General features: G+C 42.8%; 1 protein-coding gene across 1 annotated transcript in view; it reads left to right on the top strand.

Annotated features, from left to right (window-relative positions):
- The window catches only part of EFCAB6 (EF-hand calcium binding domain 6), a 174,833-nt gene that overhangs the window by 26,151 nt on the left and 128,322 nt on the right, over window positions 1-20,360 (top strand). The window contains 3 exon segments of the mRNA XM_044450904.1: window positions 5,454-5,572; window positions 9,771-9,892; window positions 12,160-12,308. Of these exon segments, the coding sequence (XP_044306839.1) occupies window positions 5,454-5,572; window positions 9,771-9,892; window positions 12,160-12,308 (390 nt within the window).

The following is a 20,360-nucleotide window of genomic DNA, read 5'->3' as shown; positions in this document are numbered from 1 at the left end:
CAGGAGCAGCACAGAGGAAGGGGCGGGGCCAGGGAGGCTAGAGCAGCCGGGAGGGAGCAGAGGGGTGGGGCATCGTCCCTTGGCTGCGGCCCGGGCTGCCCGGAGACTCCCTCCCCTGAGACACAGAGGTTTGATTGTTTGTTTGTTTTGTTTGTTCTGTGCTGTGCTTTGTTTTTCTTCCAATTTAAATTTAAGTTTATTTTATCCTTGTGTGTGTGCGCGAGTGGGTTTTCGTCTGGGAGAACTGGGCGAGTGAGAGGAACTGCAGGACAAACAAGGCAGGGGACCAAGGTAAGGTCTTGGAAGGGATACCGATGGCAGACCAGGAGATGGCCTTGGCGGGAGTCACGGGTGTTGCTGTCCGCTGCGAGAGCTGCGACATGTTCACCCTTCTCCCCCAGGAAAGGCAGGGATGCACTTGCCCTCGGTGCAAGATGGTGACCCTGCTAGAAGAGGAGGTGAGGTGCCTGAGGGCCGAGAGAGCTCTCCAGGCCTCCCCGGAGCAGCCCCCCTCTGGACAGAGGGTTGAGGGAGAGTCCACGGGAGGAGCAGCTGCGGAAGCATGGAGGTATGTCTCCCACAGGAGGAGGAGGACAGCACGGCCTCCTCCTTCTCCTGGCACCAATCTGGAGCTGGGAAACAGGTTCTCTCCACTTGGGGAGGCTGGGGCTGATGAGGCCTCGGGGGACCAGCAGGACCCCCAGCCTGGGATGTCAGGCGGCAAGGGGGCCGATGCAGGAGAGGCGAGGGCCAGGGCACGGCCGCCCAGCACCACCGGAAAGGTACGGTGGCGGGTGATTGTTGTTGGGGACTCCCTGCTGAGGGGCACTGAGCCGGCGGTGTGCCGCCCCAACCTGGAGACAAGGGAGGTTTGCTGCCTGCTGGGCGCATTCATCCGGCATATGAAGGACAGAGTGGAGCGTCTTGTTCGCTCCAGGGGTCACCAGCCGCTCCTGGTGATCCATGTGGGCACAAACGATGTGGCCAGGCAGGGTGTGGTTGGGACCACCAGGGACTTTGAGGCCTTGGGAAAGAAACTCAGGGAGCAGAAGGCCCAAGTGGCCTTCTCGTCAATCTTACCTGTCCGTGGATTTGGGCCAGGAAGGGACAGGAGGTGAACAACTGGCTTAGGGTGTGGTGCCAGAAGGAACGCTTCGGGTTCCTCGACCACAGCACTCAGTTTCTTGCCAGTGGGCTTCTGGCAAAGGACGGGTTACACCTCACGACGATGGGGAAAAGGTCTTTGGAGATGCTCTAGCAAGCTTCGTCTGGAAGACTTTAAACTGAGCTGGGGGCGGGTTCAGGCCCCCCAGTAACATGTCTGCACTGGACAAGTGTGGGGGGAGGATCAGGGTTTTGGGAGCAGGAGCAGAGATACTGCAGGGACTGACAGGACTCCTTCAGAGAGGGACCAGGTATTAGGGAGGATGTGAGGAAGGAGGAGGCTGGGAACTCCAAGGAAAGAAAGCGGTGGGAAGGAGTTAAATGCATGTACACGAATGTCAGGAGCATGGGTAATAAGCAGGAAAAGCTTGAAGCTCTCCTGGGAATAGGAGGGTATGACCTGGTGGGAATCACAGAAACTTAGTGGGATGAAAGACAAGTCTGGAATGTGACCATAGAAGGGTGTCACCTTTTTAGAAAGGACAGGAAGGGAAAGAGGGTGGGGGCGTGGCTTTATGCGTCAGGGAAGGGATAGGATGCAGTGAGATAGAATGCAGCACAGATGGGGATTCGGTAGAGGCAGTCTGGGTGAAACTTAGGGGTTTTGACAGGGAAAGAGACCTGACAGTGGGGGTATGTTATCGCCCTCCAGGTCAACTTGAGACCCTGGATGATGTCCTGACAGGCCAGATTCTAAGGATATCTCGAGGGAGAGACACAGTAATTATGGGAGATTTCAGTCTCCCGGATATTACTTGGGAGACTCACTCAGCGGTAACAGCTAGGTCACGTCGCTTCCTAGAAGCTATTGAGGGAGCTTTTTTCACACAGAGGGTTCGAGAGGCGATGAGGGGGGGAAACATCCTTGACTTGGTCTTGACCAATAGGGAGAAGCTGATAGGTGAAGTACAGATTTGGGGAGCTCTGGATGTGAGTGATCACTCCATCCTTTGCTTTGAGATCAGGGGACTACAGAGGGGCAGCAGGTCGAGCACTAGAAGCTGGGACTTCAAGAGGGCCAACTTTGGCCAACTGAAGGCCAGAATGGGGAAAGGCTCCTGGGATAGGTTGCTGGAAGGTAAGCAAGTTGAGGAGGGATGGATAGCACTCAAAAGGGAAGTTTTGGAGGCGCAAGCCTTGACGATACCTCTAGTCAGTAAGGTGGGGAGGCGGAGGAGAGTGCCGCCATGGATGCAAAAGGAGGTGGTTAGAGGGATTAGACTAAAGAGGAACCTCCGTAGGAAATGTGTACTGGGGGAAATAGACAAAAGGGTATACCGGGAGGAGAAGGCCGGTTGCAGAAGGATTCTTCACAAGGCTAAGACTGATTATGAGCTGAGACTTGCCAAGAATATCAAGAGCAATTAAAAGGGCTTCTTTCTGCATGTAAATAGGAAGAGGAAGGGGAGACAAGTGGTGGGACCACTAAATAAGGAGGAAGGAGATCCAGTGACTGATATGAGGGAACAGGCACAGATGCTAATTGACTATTTTGCCTCTTTGTTCTCCCGAAAGCAGGATGGGGGAGCTCCGCATAGGAGATTAGATGAGGCTGGGGACTTAGGGGCACAGATTAGAGTCACCCCCCCTTGAAGTCGAGGGGCTCCTCAAGGCATTGGACATTACAAAGGCGCCAGGCCCTGACAGGTTACACCCAAGAGTACTTAGAGAGTTGGCAGGGGTTCTCTCACACCCGCTGGCCTCCATTTTTGAGAGCTTGTGGAGAACGGGTGAAGTTCCAGAGGACTGGAGGGTGGCATCAGTGGTCCCAATTTTCAAAAAGGGTAGTAGAAAGGACATGGGGAATTATAGACGGGTTAGCCTTACGTCCATTGTAGGAAAAACAATGGAAAGGCTCATAATTGAGAGAGATCTAGCGATGTTAGATAGGGAAGGGAGGCTGACAGCCACACAACACGGCTTCCGCAAAAACAGGTCCTGCCTGACAAACCTTGTGGAATTCTATGACAATGTTTCGCGATGGCTAGATGGAGGGGATGCAGTGGATGTGGTTTACTTGGATTTCAGCAAGGCCTTTGACAAAGTGCCCCATGATATCCTGGTGGAGAAACTGAGGAGTTTTGGGATACGCCAAAGCACTGTCCTCTGGATTAGGGCATGGTTGACTGACCGAAAGCAGAAGGTAACCATTAATGGGGAATCATCGGGATGGTGGCCAGTGACAAGCAGGGTCCCCCAGGGCTCTGTCCTGGGGCTGATCCTGTTTAATCTTTTCATTCATGACATGGAAGAATGGGTGAACAGTCTGCTGATCAAATTCGCAGATGATACTAAAACTGGAGCAGTGGCCACAACTGAGGAGCAGGTACTCCAGATCCAAAAGGATCTGGACAGACTATGGAAGTGGGCAGGAGACAACAGGATGGCGTTCAATGTGGATAAGTGCAAAGTCTTGCACTTGGGGCATAGGAATAGGTGTCGTAAGTACAGGTTAGGTGACAAGTGACTGGAGAGCAGCACTTGTGAAGGGGTACAGGTTGACTGCAGGCTAAACATGAGTCAGCAGTGTGATGCGGTGGTCAAGAGGGCGAACGCCACCCTTGGTTGCATAGCCAGAAGTGTGGCTTCTAGATCAAGAGAGGCATTACTACCACTCTACACGACTCTAGTGCGTCCGCAACTGGAGTATTGTGTTCAGTTTTGGGCCCCTCATTACAGAAAGGATATAGCCAAGTTGGAGTCAGTGCAGCGTAGTGCCACAAGGTTGGTGGCCGGTTTGCAGGGGATGGGGTATGAGGTGAGACTGAGGGAACTGGGTCTCTTCAGCCTGGAGAAGAGGAGACTCAGAGGGGATCTGTTGGCGACATACAGGTATGTGAGGGGATGTCACATGGAGATGGGTAGAGACCTGTTCTCCCCTGCAGAGGAAGGCAGAACACGCTCCAACGGAGCAAAGCTCAGGGAGCCAAAGTTTCGTTTGGATGCCAGGAAGTACTTCCTGACAGTGAGGACCCCGAGGGTGTGGAATGGGCTTCCACGAGAGGTCGTTGAGGCCTCATCGGTGCGGGTGTTCAAGGATAGGCTGGACGTCCACATGGTGGGCATGTCGTGAGCGGAGCCAGCTGGTGCTGGAGGTCAGACTAGATGGCCCGGGAGGTCCCTTCTGACTCGCTCTGTTTTCTATGTTTCTAAGCCTATTCCAGACTGGCAGTTTCTCTGTACATGAATGCTCTTCTTAATTCCGAAAGATAATGCAGCATTTTGTCACAAGTTCCAGTTGTCAGCTCTGATAGCTAACTGGGACCCCCATACTTACAGAGACAGAATATCAAGGCATGTCAGGACCAGATCACACATTACATGGAAGACCTGTGCCTCTGCTTTTACATTTATTTCTATTGAAAGGCTGCTTAGGATCCTGAAAGATTGAATGACAGAAGGGTGGTAAGTGATGGTGATCCTAGTGCTGTTTAAGCTTTTCCCATGTAGATTGCACCCCTCGTCATTTTTCCACCTATGGAAAGGTGAGGTGTATCCACACCCTCCTCCAGATTGAATTACAGGAGTATGATGGGTGCGTGGCAAGGGAGAGAGAGAAATATATCTTGAGCAGAAAAAGAAAACTGGTGGTAAAAGGCTCATATAGCTTCAGTCAGTTCCCTCAAATTAGCAATCTCTCCAACTGCTTTTCATTTAAAAAGTAGTTAAAAGGCTATTAAATAAATGCATTTCCCATTTAATCTCCCATTTAGCCCCACAGACTGGGGACAGGCAAGACAAGCTGGTTGTTTCTGGGAAGATCATAAGCAACAGTTGAAGGCCTGTGGCTGACTAGACGAGATCACCTCAATCTGATCCAGACAAAATGTTGATGTTTTTAGAGTTGCCACTCAATTCAGAATTATTGTATTTTGACAATAGATGTCCACAAGAGAACAGTTACTGTGAGAGTGTGTCCATGTTTTTGTGAGTCACATCACCTAAGAAACAACATGGGAGGGTTACACAAACCATTGAATGCTACTTAGGGTTGCTTGAAAAATGGATCAATTAGCATGACACACTGCCCCAGGCTATTCGACTAAGCATGGGGAATATAATTTTAAAAAAAATAAACTAAGCATATTACACCATAAACAATCTTCTACCACCAAATGGATTAACCATGCTAAACAGATACTCTCAGAGGGAAAACAACATACAAATTAAAGAGAAAGTGTTACTCAATCCTTACTATAATTCTTATATTAATTTTTATAAAGATGTAAATATTTGATATATATAGTATTTTACCTTAGATATATTTAAATTGTTTAATTCTTTTTTAGGCTGTGGAATCGATATTGTATTTGTAGAACCAATACACTGAATTATAAAGAGTTTTTGCAATATCTTGGTCTGCACTTGGACAAAAAAAAGAAAAGAACTACAGAAAGTCAAGAATCAGGTAGATACTTGTAAGCAGATTGGATGGCACAGCATTAAGTAATGTCTTTGCTAAAATCAAATAAAAATGTGTTTTCTCTGATTAATATTTATAAGGGTCTATAAGGCATTTCAGAGAAGCAACACTCAGTGTTCTCTATACAGGTGCTGAATAGAGCAGAATAGAAGTTCTGAAAAGAGGAACAATTGAATTTTTCTGCCTTCATTACAGATTTGTCAATCAAGAAACCTGAATTCTCTGCAGCACACAGAAATTCCTTAGTGAGCCTTGGATTCACATTTCTGTTTTCATAGCATTATGAACTGGTCTGCAAGGTCTAGGTCACTACCACTCATTAACTAAGGTCCAGTTTATACAAGTTAGTTAACTGGTATCCAGATGAATGTTTTGTTTGAAGGGAAATTCAAAGTCATGTGATCCTCCTTTCTGTTTGCAGTTTGAAATGGTACAACCCCAACACAAGCTTACTATCTCAGTGAGAGGCAGAAAATAAAATAGATATGAATACCCTTGGATATGTGGTATAATAATAAAAGAGTGCCTCTGAACATGTACGCTACAAAGTGACTGTGACCAAACTTACTTCCTTGTGGGGGAATGGTTTCAATGGTAGGAATAAGAGTATTTATATAGGCCACTTCAAGCATTTCACATACATTACCTCAAAAATGCCATTTGCTTGCTTGCTGGCTTGATTGATTGATTTATATAGGTTGACCAATATCGTGCTCCATGTGCAGCTCACAGAAATAAAGAGAAGTATAGTTTCCCCCACAGAAGGAAGAATATAATCAGCTCAACAGTACAAGTAATAAAACTTGAATCGCTCACTGAGAATTTGGATGTATAACTTTTGAAATGGCCTTGGTAATTATGAATATCTTCCTCCAGGGTGGAAATGACCACAAGAAGCTCCCAGGCACATCTGTCTGGGTAGGCTATTCTGTAGCTGGGTGACACCACCAAGAATGCCATTTCCCTTAGAGCCACCAGCCTGACTTACTGGTGTGTCCACTCAAACTAGGGCCTCAAGAGAATCAAAGACCAGGTTGTATTATGTTGTGTAACATGGGAGGAGCTGAGCCTGAAAGATCATAGTTTTTCAGAAGTCATCTTAGTGAATAAGACCATGTTTTGTATATATAATAATGCTGCTTCAGCAGTTCCTCTGAAGAAACTAGGTCACGATTCCTTAGGAAAGAACTCCTATGTCAGAATGTACTGGATATGAATAAGCCAACTACCTCCTCTGCACCTTTGAGATTTCCTCTTGTCATTTCCTGAGGTATTATTAGTGCTAGGGACCTCCCAGCCTGCATTCCTAGCTGCTACTTTAGCTTTCAGGGTGGAGAGGTGTATCCTTGAGCTTTGGTACATCTCTTTATTAGAAATTAAGCACTGTGCCATGTCAGTTTTCAACACTGCAGTGGTCAAAATACAGAACAGTATCTACTGTGTGGGGAGCGAAGAGACAGATTTACAGAGGGAACTGAGTTGGAAGAAAATAGCTGAGGCTGAGCTTAATGTAACCGATACTTTAAGGTAACTTGCAGAAATGGGCCAGATCCTCAAGGAAATCAGTGCTTTCATTTAACTCCCATTGAAGCAGTTTGAGCATGCAAAATACCTTCTGAAAGTTCTCCAGAGGCTGTAGAATCAAATGCCATACAGAAATCTAGCCTTGCCAATCCCCAAACAAATGGAAAATTATGACTTTAAAAGAAAAAAGTAATGTGTGTGTGCATTTTATGTAATTCACTAAAACACTGAAGAAAAACAGTTTTTAAAAGATGAGATCTCCTCAAACTACTTCCCTGTTTACTCCTTGACTTGCAAGAGAGATTTCATAATACTCAATTGAGATTTGAATGCTGATAACAGCAGCAACATTTAACAATACTGGTGCTATAATATGCACAAGTATAACTGAGATAAATACAACATTGGTTTTCCTCTTTTTGCATCTTATGTCATACAGGTAAACAGTAGGCTTTACTGCGATGACATAAAAAAGCATAACAATTGTTGAAAGAGATTCTTCTCAAGATTTTGGCAAATGGAATTTATTTTCCAATTTATTTATTTTCCAATTTATATCCTGCCTTTCCTACAAAGGGCTCAAGGCAGCTTACATCATTCTCCTCCTCCATCTTGTCCCCACAACAACCCTGTAAGGTAGGCTGGGCTGAGAGTCTGTGACTGGCCCAAAGTCACCCAGTTGGCTCCATGACTGAGCGGAGACTAGAACCCAGATCGTCTGAGTCCCAGTCCCATGCTCTTAACCACTACACCACACTGGCTCTCAGTCAAGTCTGCCCACCCCCAGCCCATTTGGATAATGTTATTCTGCTGTGATTGTTGTGGGGAGAAATCAGAAGCAAACCTTCTGCCCCTTATTGGTGGTAGCCTTGGGGTTAGATTTGGTAGAAAGGCAGACTAAAACTAATTTATGGAAATATCTAGCAATTCCTGGGAGTCTTCTTGCAATTGCAGTTTCCTCCACTGGTACTTTTTCATTGCATAGAAATATGAGAAGAGAAACTCATGCTGTTAAAAAGTCCCTACTGCAGCTGAGTTCAGTACAAGTTTTGATTTTCATAATATAATTTGCACATAAAATGTGGAGCAATATTTTGCAAATCACATGAAAATGGAAAATACTTCTTTGCTTTTAGTCCAGATGCTAATTATAGCTTGGAAGATAGTTGTGCAGAGCCACCAGATGCTGGTACTGACAGCTCTAGGGAACTGTGCAGAGACTGAACTATCCTCCCACTGCCATGTGACTGGCAGGGCTGTTACCAGTCAGGCAGACTTAGCTTGAGTTCATTTGGACGAGAGGGGTTCCTCTAGGCATGTTCTGGAATTGCATAGCTTCCTGTCCTCCAAAGCTTTGAAACCTTCACCTCTCTGAGCTGTGACTAGCTCAGAAACTCTACAGTTACTGAATCGTGAAAAACAGGGTAGCTGGGAATTAGAGTTTATGAAGTGGTTGGACATGAAGGGGCAAGCCATCAGTGGACTCAATACTGCAGCAGGGAACCTTTGAACTGGTTTCGGCTACTGAGCAGCCCTACATGCAGACTGGCTAGGTGTTCAGTAGTTTACCAGGAAAATCTGGTGATTTGCTCTGGCATCTGTAAATTTTGCCTCAAGACTGATTCCTGAACCTGAGTCTTCTGCAGCCGTGTTTTCCTACTCCTTTTCTTGTAGCCTTCAGGAGTCTGACCCACTGCTTGTATGCAGCATTATATTAAATATGTAGTTCTTTAATTGTTTACTTAAAAGCAAGCACCAGGAGTGGAGAGAAATCCAGGTCAAAAAAGAGGTGTAACCTCCTCCTTCCCCATTATTATTTCTAAAAAGTACTACCTGTTTATTCTCTGTGCACAGAATAGTGGCAGGAAAAAACATCCTTCATGCTTTTAAATGAAGAGAAAATCCATAGGTGGCTACACATTACATAATTAGCATAATTTATAGTTATGTATTTGGAACAATGTGCAGTTTGACCACCAGTCTCTACCTTTGCAACTTACCTGTGAGTGATTGTTGAAACTACAGTGAAGAACCCATAAACCATGGGATATTCATGGTGAACAAGCCATGGGTTGCAAATGCATCTGAGTTTAATGGAAGTCCACACCCAACCCATAGACAGTACTTGAGTGTGGATTATCATGTTGTTTGAACCCAGTCATTATCTTTTATAGACATGCAAACTTTAGACAGGTTTGCCAAGTGTATACTGCTGTTTTGTTTTGTAAGTAATTAAATAAACAGTGCATCCACACTTCAGTACACATACAAGAACTCATTTAGTAGTTGCTGGTCCCTGGTGTATGTAGGCTGCATATTTAATTCCATACTTTAAGACCAGATTTTCAGCCTTTCATAATTTTGACCCAGCAATACTCGCATCTGCCTTTCATGCAATAAGTAGGTAGCACTAATATTGACAGCAGTGAAGAATAGGCAAACATAATTGCTATATAACATTTGAAATGGCTTTTTCCCTCACAACTAAAGTATGGAGATAGTTATACTGGTTACCTTGCAGGTGCTTGTACAAATTACTTGAACAATGTTTGCTGAATGCTTTCAAAAGCAGAGTATGAATATTCAGTGCTGTAATTAAGAGTTATTTTTAACAATAATATTAATATCAATTTTACTAAGCTATAGCTTTTCTTAACAGTGGAGAACCAAAATGAGCCACTAGAAAAGAAAAGTGAATCAAAACTACCCTCACCTACTACTGCTGGATATAATTTAACAAAAATCCATCTAGATACCACTGCAAAGAATTTTAGGGAAAAGGTAAGGTCTTTGGAAAATATAAGGGAGATTTACACAAGTAATGATCAACATTTTACTCACCCAGAGAAGGCAAATAGGAACCATATCAGTGTATTTGGAAATTTCCTAATGTTTCTAATATCCAGTCTTGTCTTAGGCAGCAATATGTTACTGTTAGTGTGTTTTCTTTATTTTTAAATAAGAAAGGTTTTACCACTGGGCCTGTCCTTAGGTAAATATAATAAATTTGGGGAAACCATTAAATGGCAACCATTTTTCAACTCTGTAGTATTACAGTGATATTTTTACCACCATAGTGGTTGTACTGGCTTTACCTACATACTTCAAGATCATCTTCTCCCAGAAGTTACATCCTGTGTACTCCATGGTGCTCTGACAGGTTCCCCAGCCAACTGAGATGTAGCATGAATACAAGGAGCAAGGCTTTCTGCTTGGCTTCAACCCTGTGGAATGCCCTCTCACCTAAGCCCATCTGACTATGTCTTTACTTTTGCTTTGTCACCTATTATAGTGTGAACTATTTATTTATTATATTTTTACAGGGCCATCAACTTAAAGGCTTCTTGATTTGGTTGGTTTACAAATCAAAATGTAAAACAATCTTTATAAAGTTACCATAAAATACAATATTACAATATTAGTACAATATTACAATATTTTATTATAGCCACCATAGCTATAATAGAAGGCAGGACGTGCTCCAACGGAGCAAATCTCAGGGAACCAAGGTTCCATTTGGATGCCAGGAAGCACTTCCTGACAGGACCCTGAGGGGGTGGAATGGGCTTCCACGAGAGGTTGTTGAGGCCCCATCGGTGAGGGTGTTCAAGGATAGGCTGGACGTGCACATGGTGGGCATGTCGTGAGCGGAGGTGGCTGGTGCCGGAGGTCAGACTAGATGGCCTGGGAGGCCCCTTCTGACTCGCTCTTTTTCTATGTTTCTATGTTAATAATCAATCTTAGAGCTACATTATACATATAAAAATGGGGATAAAAATCTAACCATTAAAATATTGGGAAAATAAAAGAAGTGACTTTTAGGGAGACTTTGGGAGCTGGCTGATTGAATCGTATGCTTTTTCTTTTGTTTTCTTAAGAATGTGAGAAGAACCATGCTATATTGCACCAAAGGCTTATCTAGTCTAGTGTTTTCTTCCCATAACAATGAACCAGAGGCCAGTTGGGAACCTTCATGCAGGACAGAAGTGCAGTAGAACCTTCCTGCTCATGTTGCCAAGCAACAAGCACTAATGAGCTTACTGCCTCATTTTGAGGTAACACTTGCTATCATGGATGGTAGCTATTAATAATGGCCTTCATGGCCCCTTTTTATCTGCTGTGTTATGTTCTGTTTCTTGGTTGTATTCTTGTCTGGTCTTGCTTTTATTACTTTGAGTTAGTTGGTTTGCATTTTTTAAAAGGAAAGTGGGATATAATTTTTTAAACATTAAAAAAAAATTCTGTGTGAGGTGCTTAGGTTACCGTCTATGTACTCCATTTTGTATTTACTTCTTGAACAGAATGTCTAACTGGAATCCACTTATTTGTGGACTCAGTTGGTCTTTCCCTCTGCTCCCCCAGTTTTGAGGTGTGAATTCATATGAAGGGACAACATGTATTGGAGTCTATGCATCTCGTAGCTGTTAAACATTCTTTCTGCTCATTGCAAAATGCAATGTACTTGCAGCAGCCTCTTTAACTGTAGCCTTCATATGTTTTGAAGCATAAGCAAAAAAGGAGATAATATGCATATGGAGAATACAAATGTAATACTTATGTATAATGAAAGTGTAATTGAACTTTCTCTATCCTGACAAGAAAACAGTTTTAAAATGTTTTAAAGGCACATATATGTTCAAAAAAATTCTGCCATACATTGGAATGTTTGACTTCACTCATAGTTTCTTGGGTATCTATTCAGTGTTCTATGTGCATCAACACTTTCCATTTCATGTTATTATTCTCAAGTCCAATTTTAATAGCCAGAATCATGGCCCTAATGTCCTCAGCTGGAGGTTCTGTATGTGCTTTGCTTCATGAAGATTGAATAAGGGAAGACTATCCTTTTGAAGCTCAGCTACCTTCTTTTTGAGCCTGTCTGTTAGGGAAAACTGCAATCTAGTAAGGATATCAATTAAACATGGTCAGAGCATGCAGATCAATTTCTTTGAATGTATCTTAGCATAGGGGAATTTTTAAAATAAAACCCTTTTAATGGCTTCAGAAACCTTCATAAGTTTGATCTTTATAAATTGTATTCTTTACAGCTGCGTTCAGCCTATGAAGATGTTGTAAAAGCCTTCAGAGCATTTGATGTTGGTCGGAGCGGATTTGTTTCTCTGGAGTATTTAAAATCAGTCATTAATACCTTTGTATTTCCAATGAAAAGCGATGTCTTTCAAGAGCTAATGAATATGTAAGTACTTTCGACATCTTTCGACATCTGCTACCATGCAATGCCATGTCACTTGTTAATTTAAGGAAAATGTGTGCCTTGGTGATATAACTCATACATTTTGCTGTGTAAAATTGAAGACTGATGATTGCTGCTGTTCTCCTGGCTGGAGTCTCCTGCTGCTTCAGTAAAAATGTAAAAGTTTTTTATTATGTGGTTCCTTCCAAAACAGAATCAGCTGGGATAATGCCATGGGAGATTATATGCTACCTAGGAAAATGCGAAGCCATCAAAGGGGAAATGGTAACCAGTCTAGATTTAGGAAACTAGGACTTACAGGACAATCCTGTACACACTTTGTGACTCCCCTTGTATGGTTAGAAATGGTAATTTTCCAAAAAGGGGAAACATATTTTTAGAGTATAATTTACCCTTTCAGAACTGGTGTTCTAGAAGGAAAAGAGATTAGATGTTCTACACAGAACTATCTTGAAATATTTGTTTATATATTTATAAAGATTGTTGTTGCCACAATTTGATATTTTGGCTATTGAAAAATTAGTCACATAATTCATTTTTGATAATCCTGAAGAAAGGGGATTCATGGACCAGGATTGTGACCAATCATTGAATTTAATGGAATTTAATTGTATAAACCACCTTGAGGCTTTGCTGGGAAAAGAACATTTTAACATGTAAAAATTAATAAAATATTAACTGCATTGGACTTCACTTTAGAAAGAAAAATGGAGTATAATATTGAAATAAAATTAATGATAAGATAGAATGTATCATTTTGGACAGGGCTGTAGAAGTAAGAAAAAAAGAATGAGCTGTGAAAATCAATGCACAACTCATTTTGTTAGTCTTTCAAGCTTAAATACCTCACTGATGATAAACATTTTATACTAGTGTATATTGAGGAAGAGTCTGAATCTGCCTTGACCTTATCACGTTGCACATTCACCAAGTAAATAATAAATGATTTCCAGTAATTTACAACTGGCTGTAGTGATGATCAATTACTGCTTTGCAGAAAATACTGCCTCTACAGTTGTCACTTCAGTTTTTTGCTCTTAAATGCAGTCGTGTAATTGTGATGATCTTTGCCTGCGGTTTTCCTGGGAGATTTCTTTTCCTTCTAAGCCTGGAAAAGTATAGTGTCATTTTAATGATGCTATGAACAGAGATGTTCTAGTTCACAACTGTCACACACACGCACATATATCCAGATATTGCTCAGATAATGTAATTCCAAAGTTGCAGCATTGTGAATTCAGTGACAAAGACAATCTTCAATGCTGTGATGCAAAAATGAAACACCCCACTGGCTTTCTCAAGTTTGAAAGTTAATTTTTATTGGGAAAGATTTAAAGTGAGGTTTGTCCTCTGTTCTAGGAATGTTCCATATATTGGGACCCTATCTTTAAATATTTCTCACAGTTTACATGATACAGTAGCAAAGTATTTGTAATATTTATTATATGGCTATAATATTTATGCCCTAACATTTTATTGGTGTCCCTTTCTAGACATTTTTATGGTATAAAATTTTGAATGGTATATGATCAATACAGTGTATGTTCCGCTAGAGGAAGGCTTGATATTACATGCATATATCTAAGAAGAGTATTGATTATCACGTAAAGCTCTCTTTTTTCTGTTGTATGTCCTCACTTCTACTACTGAAAACTGTTTATCCCTGATTTTTTTTAACCCAAACATCTATGCAAAAGCCTAAAGCAAGAAAGATTTTTCCACTGATAGGATCTAGATAAAGTTGGTCATCATTCAGTCAGTGACAAGCCTATTAGGAGTTCATCTCCTTTCCCAAATGTTCACAGATCTTGTCTAAAGTGGCAGGTACAGAAGCTAGTACAGTATGAATTATTATTGTATGTTGCAACCTTTGTTAACTACAAAATCCAAAATACGGTATCTCCTCAAAATCTTTGGCAAATGTTTCTGCTAGTTTTGTACCACTAGCCAGAAGCGTATACCAACATAACCACATGGAATTATTTGTTGACACCTTAGTTAACATTTTTATATCCACAGAAAGAAACTCTTATGCCAAAGTTTTGTGCTATCTTCTGCTTTGTGCCACAAGCTCGGAATTTTATGCTGCCATTCATAAATATGTGTGAGATGGTTAGACAATTCAATTGCTCTCTCAAAAGAATTTATGAAAACTTATTGAAGGAGAGAATGAAGGAGAGGAATAAGCAACCTAGGGCCTCGCAAATGCACAGCTCCTATAATCACTGACCATTGGCCATGGTGACTTATTTTATTATAGTTGTTTCCTGCCTTTTTTCTTTTCAGTGAACTCAAGCTAGCTTACATATTTCTCCTTCTCCTCCTCTCTATATTATCCTCACAACAACAGCCCTGTAAGATTGGTTGGGCTGAGAGCCTGTGATTAGTCCAAAGTCACCCAGTGAGCTCCATGGTTGAGTGGGGACTAGAGCCCAGATCATGTGAGTCCTACTCTTAACCACCACCCTTCACTGGTTGGGACCAATAGGAGCCACAGTCTAAAACATCTGGAAGGCTCTGCATTGGTTACCCCTGAAATAAGAGCTGTAATGAAATGGGTTGCTCATAATTTCTCTCCTGCGAACAACCGTCAAGATGGCAATAGGCAGGCAGCAATGCTACAGTTAAATTTAATTCCTACTGTAGCATTGCTGCCTGCCTATTGCCATCTTGTGCAAAGCTGCCTTTACAAGAGGAAACTCCTGGCTCCCTGAGTAGAACACACATACAGCCATTTCAGAGTGCAGAACCAGCAAAGTGTAGCGACCAGAGAGGAGTGCCAAGTGTGCCTGTCTTCCAGGTCACTGCTGCTGGAGATGGTGCTTTGTGATGCCCTGCAGCTGATACTCTTGAGCTGTGGCCGGACATTGAGAAGGCAGTGTGCAGACAGAGAGAAAAGGCAGCATAAGGCAGCCAATCAAGACAGTGAAAAATGAAGTGTATGCTGCTGCTGTGGCTGCTTTTGCTGCCAAACTCCATAGCAGAAATGGAGAAACATTGTAACTAAATTCACACACAACAGCTAGCAGTGTTAAAATGTGGAAACCTTATCCATGGCGATTCAAGGTACCATGTCACACTTCAACATTACTAAATTCACACATAAGGACAAGCCATTTTTGCCATGGCTTGGTGTTATGTGTGGACACAGCCATTGTGTTATGTTCTGTTCAGCTGATGGTGTACTTTTACACATGTAAAATGCTGCATCCCTACATAAGTGAAAGTGATCACCATATTTTTGTCACCAAATAGTACAAATATGCTCTGTTTCTGAAAAAACTTCATGCTTGTTAGAAAGAGCTAAGCTAAGCTGCCGCAAACTATTGTTCCACTGGCTTCCTTTCTATGTTGTCTTCTTGGGAGGGAAATGTGCACTTTCTCTGCCTTTGTGAAACAAAACTGACAGTGCCTCGAGCCTTTTCATATCTCCTCCTCCTTCTCCAGGGTACTCTTTACTAGGGATTTGTGAATCAGTAAACCTTAAGCTCCTAGAAGTTCTCCAAATTCTATCTTCTAGCTTATTCTGACTAGAGTCCATATCAAATGATGAGCTTCTTTTTTTGCCTTTTTGCATGAAAATTTGTGCTTATTTTCATGCATATTTTTCAAAATGTGTGCATCAATTGTCCAAATTTTGCAACATACTCATTTTTGAAAGATGCTCATTATTATATTACATTTACACTCCTCCTCTGTATTTCTCTCAAGAACTCTGTAAAGTAGCTTACAAGGTTCTCCACCTTTCCATTTTATTCCCATGCCAATAACCTGTGAGATAGGTTTGGCAGAGAGTCTGTGACTGGCCCAAAGTCACCCAATGAGCTTAATGGCTGACTGGGGACTAGAATCCAGATTTCCTGTTCCCCACCCCAGCAGTCCAGTTCCAGTATGTATGCTTCCAAGCACTATCTTTTGGTCTGTGGATAACACTGCAGGCTCAAGAAGTGACACCAATTCTAGCCTGAGATTGCATCTAAGTCTGGTTTAGTCTGGAATGTATGAACTGGGTAAAATCCTGATCAAAATTTAACAGAAATATATTTCTCATACCCATACTCACATACTCTACTCAGAACTAAATTAATCACAGGGGGCTGGGGCCATGTATATTCCACAAGAGGAGACTTATTTATTGGTTGCATACATTACAGCTTGTGCTGCTGCAGCTTCATGCCCTTCCCATTTACTTATCTTTTTACAACATTTATCTACCATTCCACCTCTAAACAGATTCTGGAGTGGTGAACAATAAAAAGAATAAAACACTTTATTAAATCAGCATATTAGTAAAAAAAGTGCAGTGGCTGGTCAATCTAAGAATGCTTTCTGAAATAAAGGTATTTTTGGTAAGTTCGGGAAACAACACTGTGTTGACCCCGGAGGCAGGAAGTTCTAGAGGAATTAGCTGCCATACAGAAAGCTTTTCTCTGGGTGGACTCCAGTTGGGCCGTGGGCCATGCAGAACCACCAGTGGCTTGCCATCTGTTAACCTCATTTGCTGGGCAGGTGAAGATGCCAAATGTTTTTATTTTGACACAAAAGTTATGTAAATAACAAACTGGCATTTGTTAGCTGCATATGCATTCCTCTCCCAAGTTAATACTTGGTAGAAGTACCTTTGGCTGCAATTACAGCTGCAGGTTGTCTTTGGTAAAGCTTTGGGCATCAGGATCCGGCAGTGTTTGCCCATTCTTCTCAGTTGGAAAACTGTTCCAGCTCTGTTAGCTGAAGTCTTGCCATTATCTCAATCAGTTGAAGTCTGAGCTTTGCTTGGGCCATTCTAAGATATTCGGTATCTTGTGTTTATACCTCTCAGTGTTATTTAGCTGTGTGTTAAGAGTCATTGTCCCACAAGAAGGTGAACCTCTGTCCAGTCCCAGGTCCCTTGAAGGTTGAAAAGTTTTCTTCTAAATTGCTCTGTACATGGCCCTCAGTTCTCACCTGTTTCCCAGTTCCTGCTGAGGAAAAGCATCCCCTCAAAATCATGCTGTCCCCACCATGCTTCACTGAGAGGATAATGTTTTCACGGCAATAAGCCCTGTTGGCTTTGTGCTACGCCTTTTCCCATATATTTTCTATGTCTCTTACACACCTCTTTGCAAACTCTAAATGGGCTGTGGTATTGGTTTGTTCTAGCAATACCTTTCTTGCCACTGGTCAGTAAAGCCCAGCTTTGTGGAGCTTCTGGCATAGTTGTCCCATGGATGGTTTCTTCCATCTCAGTTTAGGGCTACCATTGGCCTCTTGGTTGCTTCTCTGAGTAAAGCCCTCCTTACCTTCTCACTGAATTATGGTCAACAGTGTAAGGATTGGGCTGGCTTCTCCCATAATACAGCCTTCAAATGTTCTTGACTTGGATTCTGATATAGAAGCTGAAGAAGAGATGAGTTTGGAATTCTGCACTGAAATGCCAAGGCCGGTGGACCCAGAAATGAGCTAGACAGTTACTGAGAACCAGTTTCAAGTTGGCGCTAGGGATTGAGCCTTGAGTTTACAAAAGCTGAGCAGGACTGTGCAGGACAGGACATTTTGGAGTGTATAGGTCACCATAAATCATAGATGACTTGGCAGTATGTAACAACACAGAGTTTAAACTTGACCCAGAAGTGAATAGGCAGCTAGTCCATGCTGAAAAAGGCTGCCCTTTATTAACAAGAGCTGAACTACTGCATTCTGTACTAGCTCCAAGCTTGTTGAGTATCCTCAGGCTTTGATGCTTGTCAGGGAGTGGCCTTTGAAGGCAGTGGTCATATAATTATTCTCTTTGAAACATGCTTTGGACCTGGATGACTGTAACAACAACTTCCCTCTTTAGACAAGATGCTTGAGCTCCTAACACTGTTGAATAAAAAATACCTAGATGCAGTCTACTTTGGGATCTGAGGATGAAATTATCTTGCTCTCCATGTTGAATATTCTAATAATAACAAGCAACAGAAGGAATGCCACCCTGTTGGTCCTCCTGAATTTCAAGTATGCATTCTGTTGGTTTGGTGGTCTGCCCAAGATGAAGGTGCCAGGCACTATTTTATGGTGATTCTATTCCTTCCTGGCAGGCAGTTTCCAGGAAGTGGTCCTGAGGGGTTATAACCTGATGTCATGGTGCTCTACAGGTTTCCTTCTCACGCTCTGTGCAATTCAGTAAGCAGGCAAGGCTGTCTGGAGTTTTCCTTAAGAATCAAGTCAGGCAATGGAAATACTGGACCAGTGCCTGGGTTAATAAACAAAAATTTATTCCAGACATGAAGGTCTTGCTGTTAGTTGATGGTTCAATGGTTTCTGGAGGTCTGTTACTGATTCTACAATGGATTGTATTCCCCTAAGGGAATATTTTCCCTTAAGTAGCAGTTTAATTGCTTGGAATGTTATTAGATCCAGTGAAACACCTTTCATTAGATTAAATTGTTTTGGTCCCTCTGGACAAAGGTAGACTTGGTGTAGTTATCAGTGCTCTTGGTAGGGTCATACATCAATGAAAGAATGCATGCTTTGAGAAGAATATAATTTTTACCTGATGACCAAACAACAAGGGTTATTTACTGAGGGCTCTATCAGAGAGACACAAGAGGGCTGAAAATATAAAATAAACCTCTGTCAAGAAGGTCAGAATTGGTAAAGATAAGCCTGGAGACAGAGGTTTTGACACCAGATGTCATGAAAGGAAGTATAGGTCAGGATAATCATGTACAAAAAGTAACGGAATATTTCCTGCTATGACATTTTCTGTTACTAATCATTACAAAAAGCTAAATATATACAGTTGGTGTACATGATAGCTATGGCAACTGGTCCTGACTGGAGACGGTCTCACTCTATATTGTTAGTGTACATCTACAATAGTCTATTTTTATAAAATGACTTGCTTGGTTCACTGTCATGGTTAGACAGTGAACAAGAGGGGCTTCTTTTGTTCACAGTATTACATAAAAGAAGTCTGGACAGAGGGTTGAGGGAGAGGCCACGGAAGGAGCAGCCGGGGAGACATGGAGGCATGTCACCCACAGGAGGAGGAGGCATGTACACCAATGCTAGGAGCATGGGTAATAAGCAGGAAGAGCTTGATGCTCTCCTGGGAATAGGAGGGTATGACCTGGTGGGAATCACAGAAACTGGGTGGGATGAAAGGCAAGAGTGGAATGTGAACATAGAGGGGTCTCATCTTTTTAGAAAGGACAGGAAGGGAAAGAGGGGAGGGGGCATGGCTTTATACGTCAGGAAAGGGATAGGATGCAGTGAGATAGAATGCAGCACAGATCAGGATTCGGCAGAGGCAGTCTGGGTGAAACTTAGGGGTTTTGACAGGGAAAGAGACCTGACTGTGGGGGTATCTTATAACCCTCCAGGTCAAATGAGAGCCTGGATGATGTCCTGCCAGGCCAGATTCTAAGGACATCTCGAGGGAGAGACACAGTAATTATGGGAGATTTCAGTCTCCCTAATATTAGTTGGGAGACTCACTCGGCGGTGACAGCCAGGTCACGTCGCTTCCTAGAAGCTATAGAGGGAGGGTTTTTCACACAGAGGGTCCGAGAGATGACGAGGGGAGAAAACATCCTTGACTTAGTATTGACCAATAGAGAGGAGCTGATGGATGAAGTACAGATTAGGGGAGCTCTGGATGCGAGTGATCACTCCATCCTTTGCTTTGAGATCAGGGGACTGGGGACGTGCAGCAGGTCGAGCACTAGAAGCTGGGACTTCAAGAGGGCCAACTTTGGCCAACTGAAGGCCAGACTTGGGAAAGTTTCCTGGGATAGGTTGCTGGAAGGTAAGTGAGTTAAGGAGGGGTGGATGGCACTCAAAAGGGAGGTTTTGGAGGTGCAAGCCTTGACGACACCTCTAGTCAGTAAGGTGGGGAGGCGGAGGAGAGTGCCGCCATGGATGCGAAAGGAGGTGGTTAGAGGGATTAGACAAAAGAGGAACCTCTGTAGGAAATGGGTACTGGGGCAAATAGACAAAAGGGTATACCGGGAGGAGGAGGCCCGTTGCAGAAGGATTCTTCTCAAGGCTAAGGCTGATCACGAGCTGAGA

This window comes from Varanus komodoensis, unplaced genomic scaffold (genome assembly GCF_004798865.1).
Source record: "Varanus komodoensis strain SLA01 unplaced genomic scaffold, ASM479886v1 scaffold69, whole genome shotgun sequence".
NCBI lineage: Eukaryota > Metazoa > Chordata > Lepidosauria > Squamata > Varanidae > Varanus > Varanus komodoensis.
Note: the sequence above shows the minus strand (reverse complement) of the source record. Positions and strands in the feature narration are given on the sequence as shown.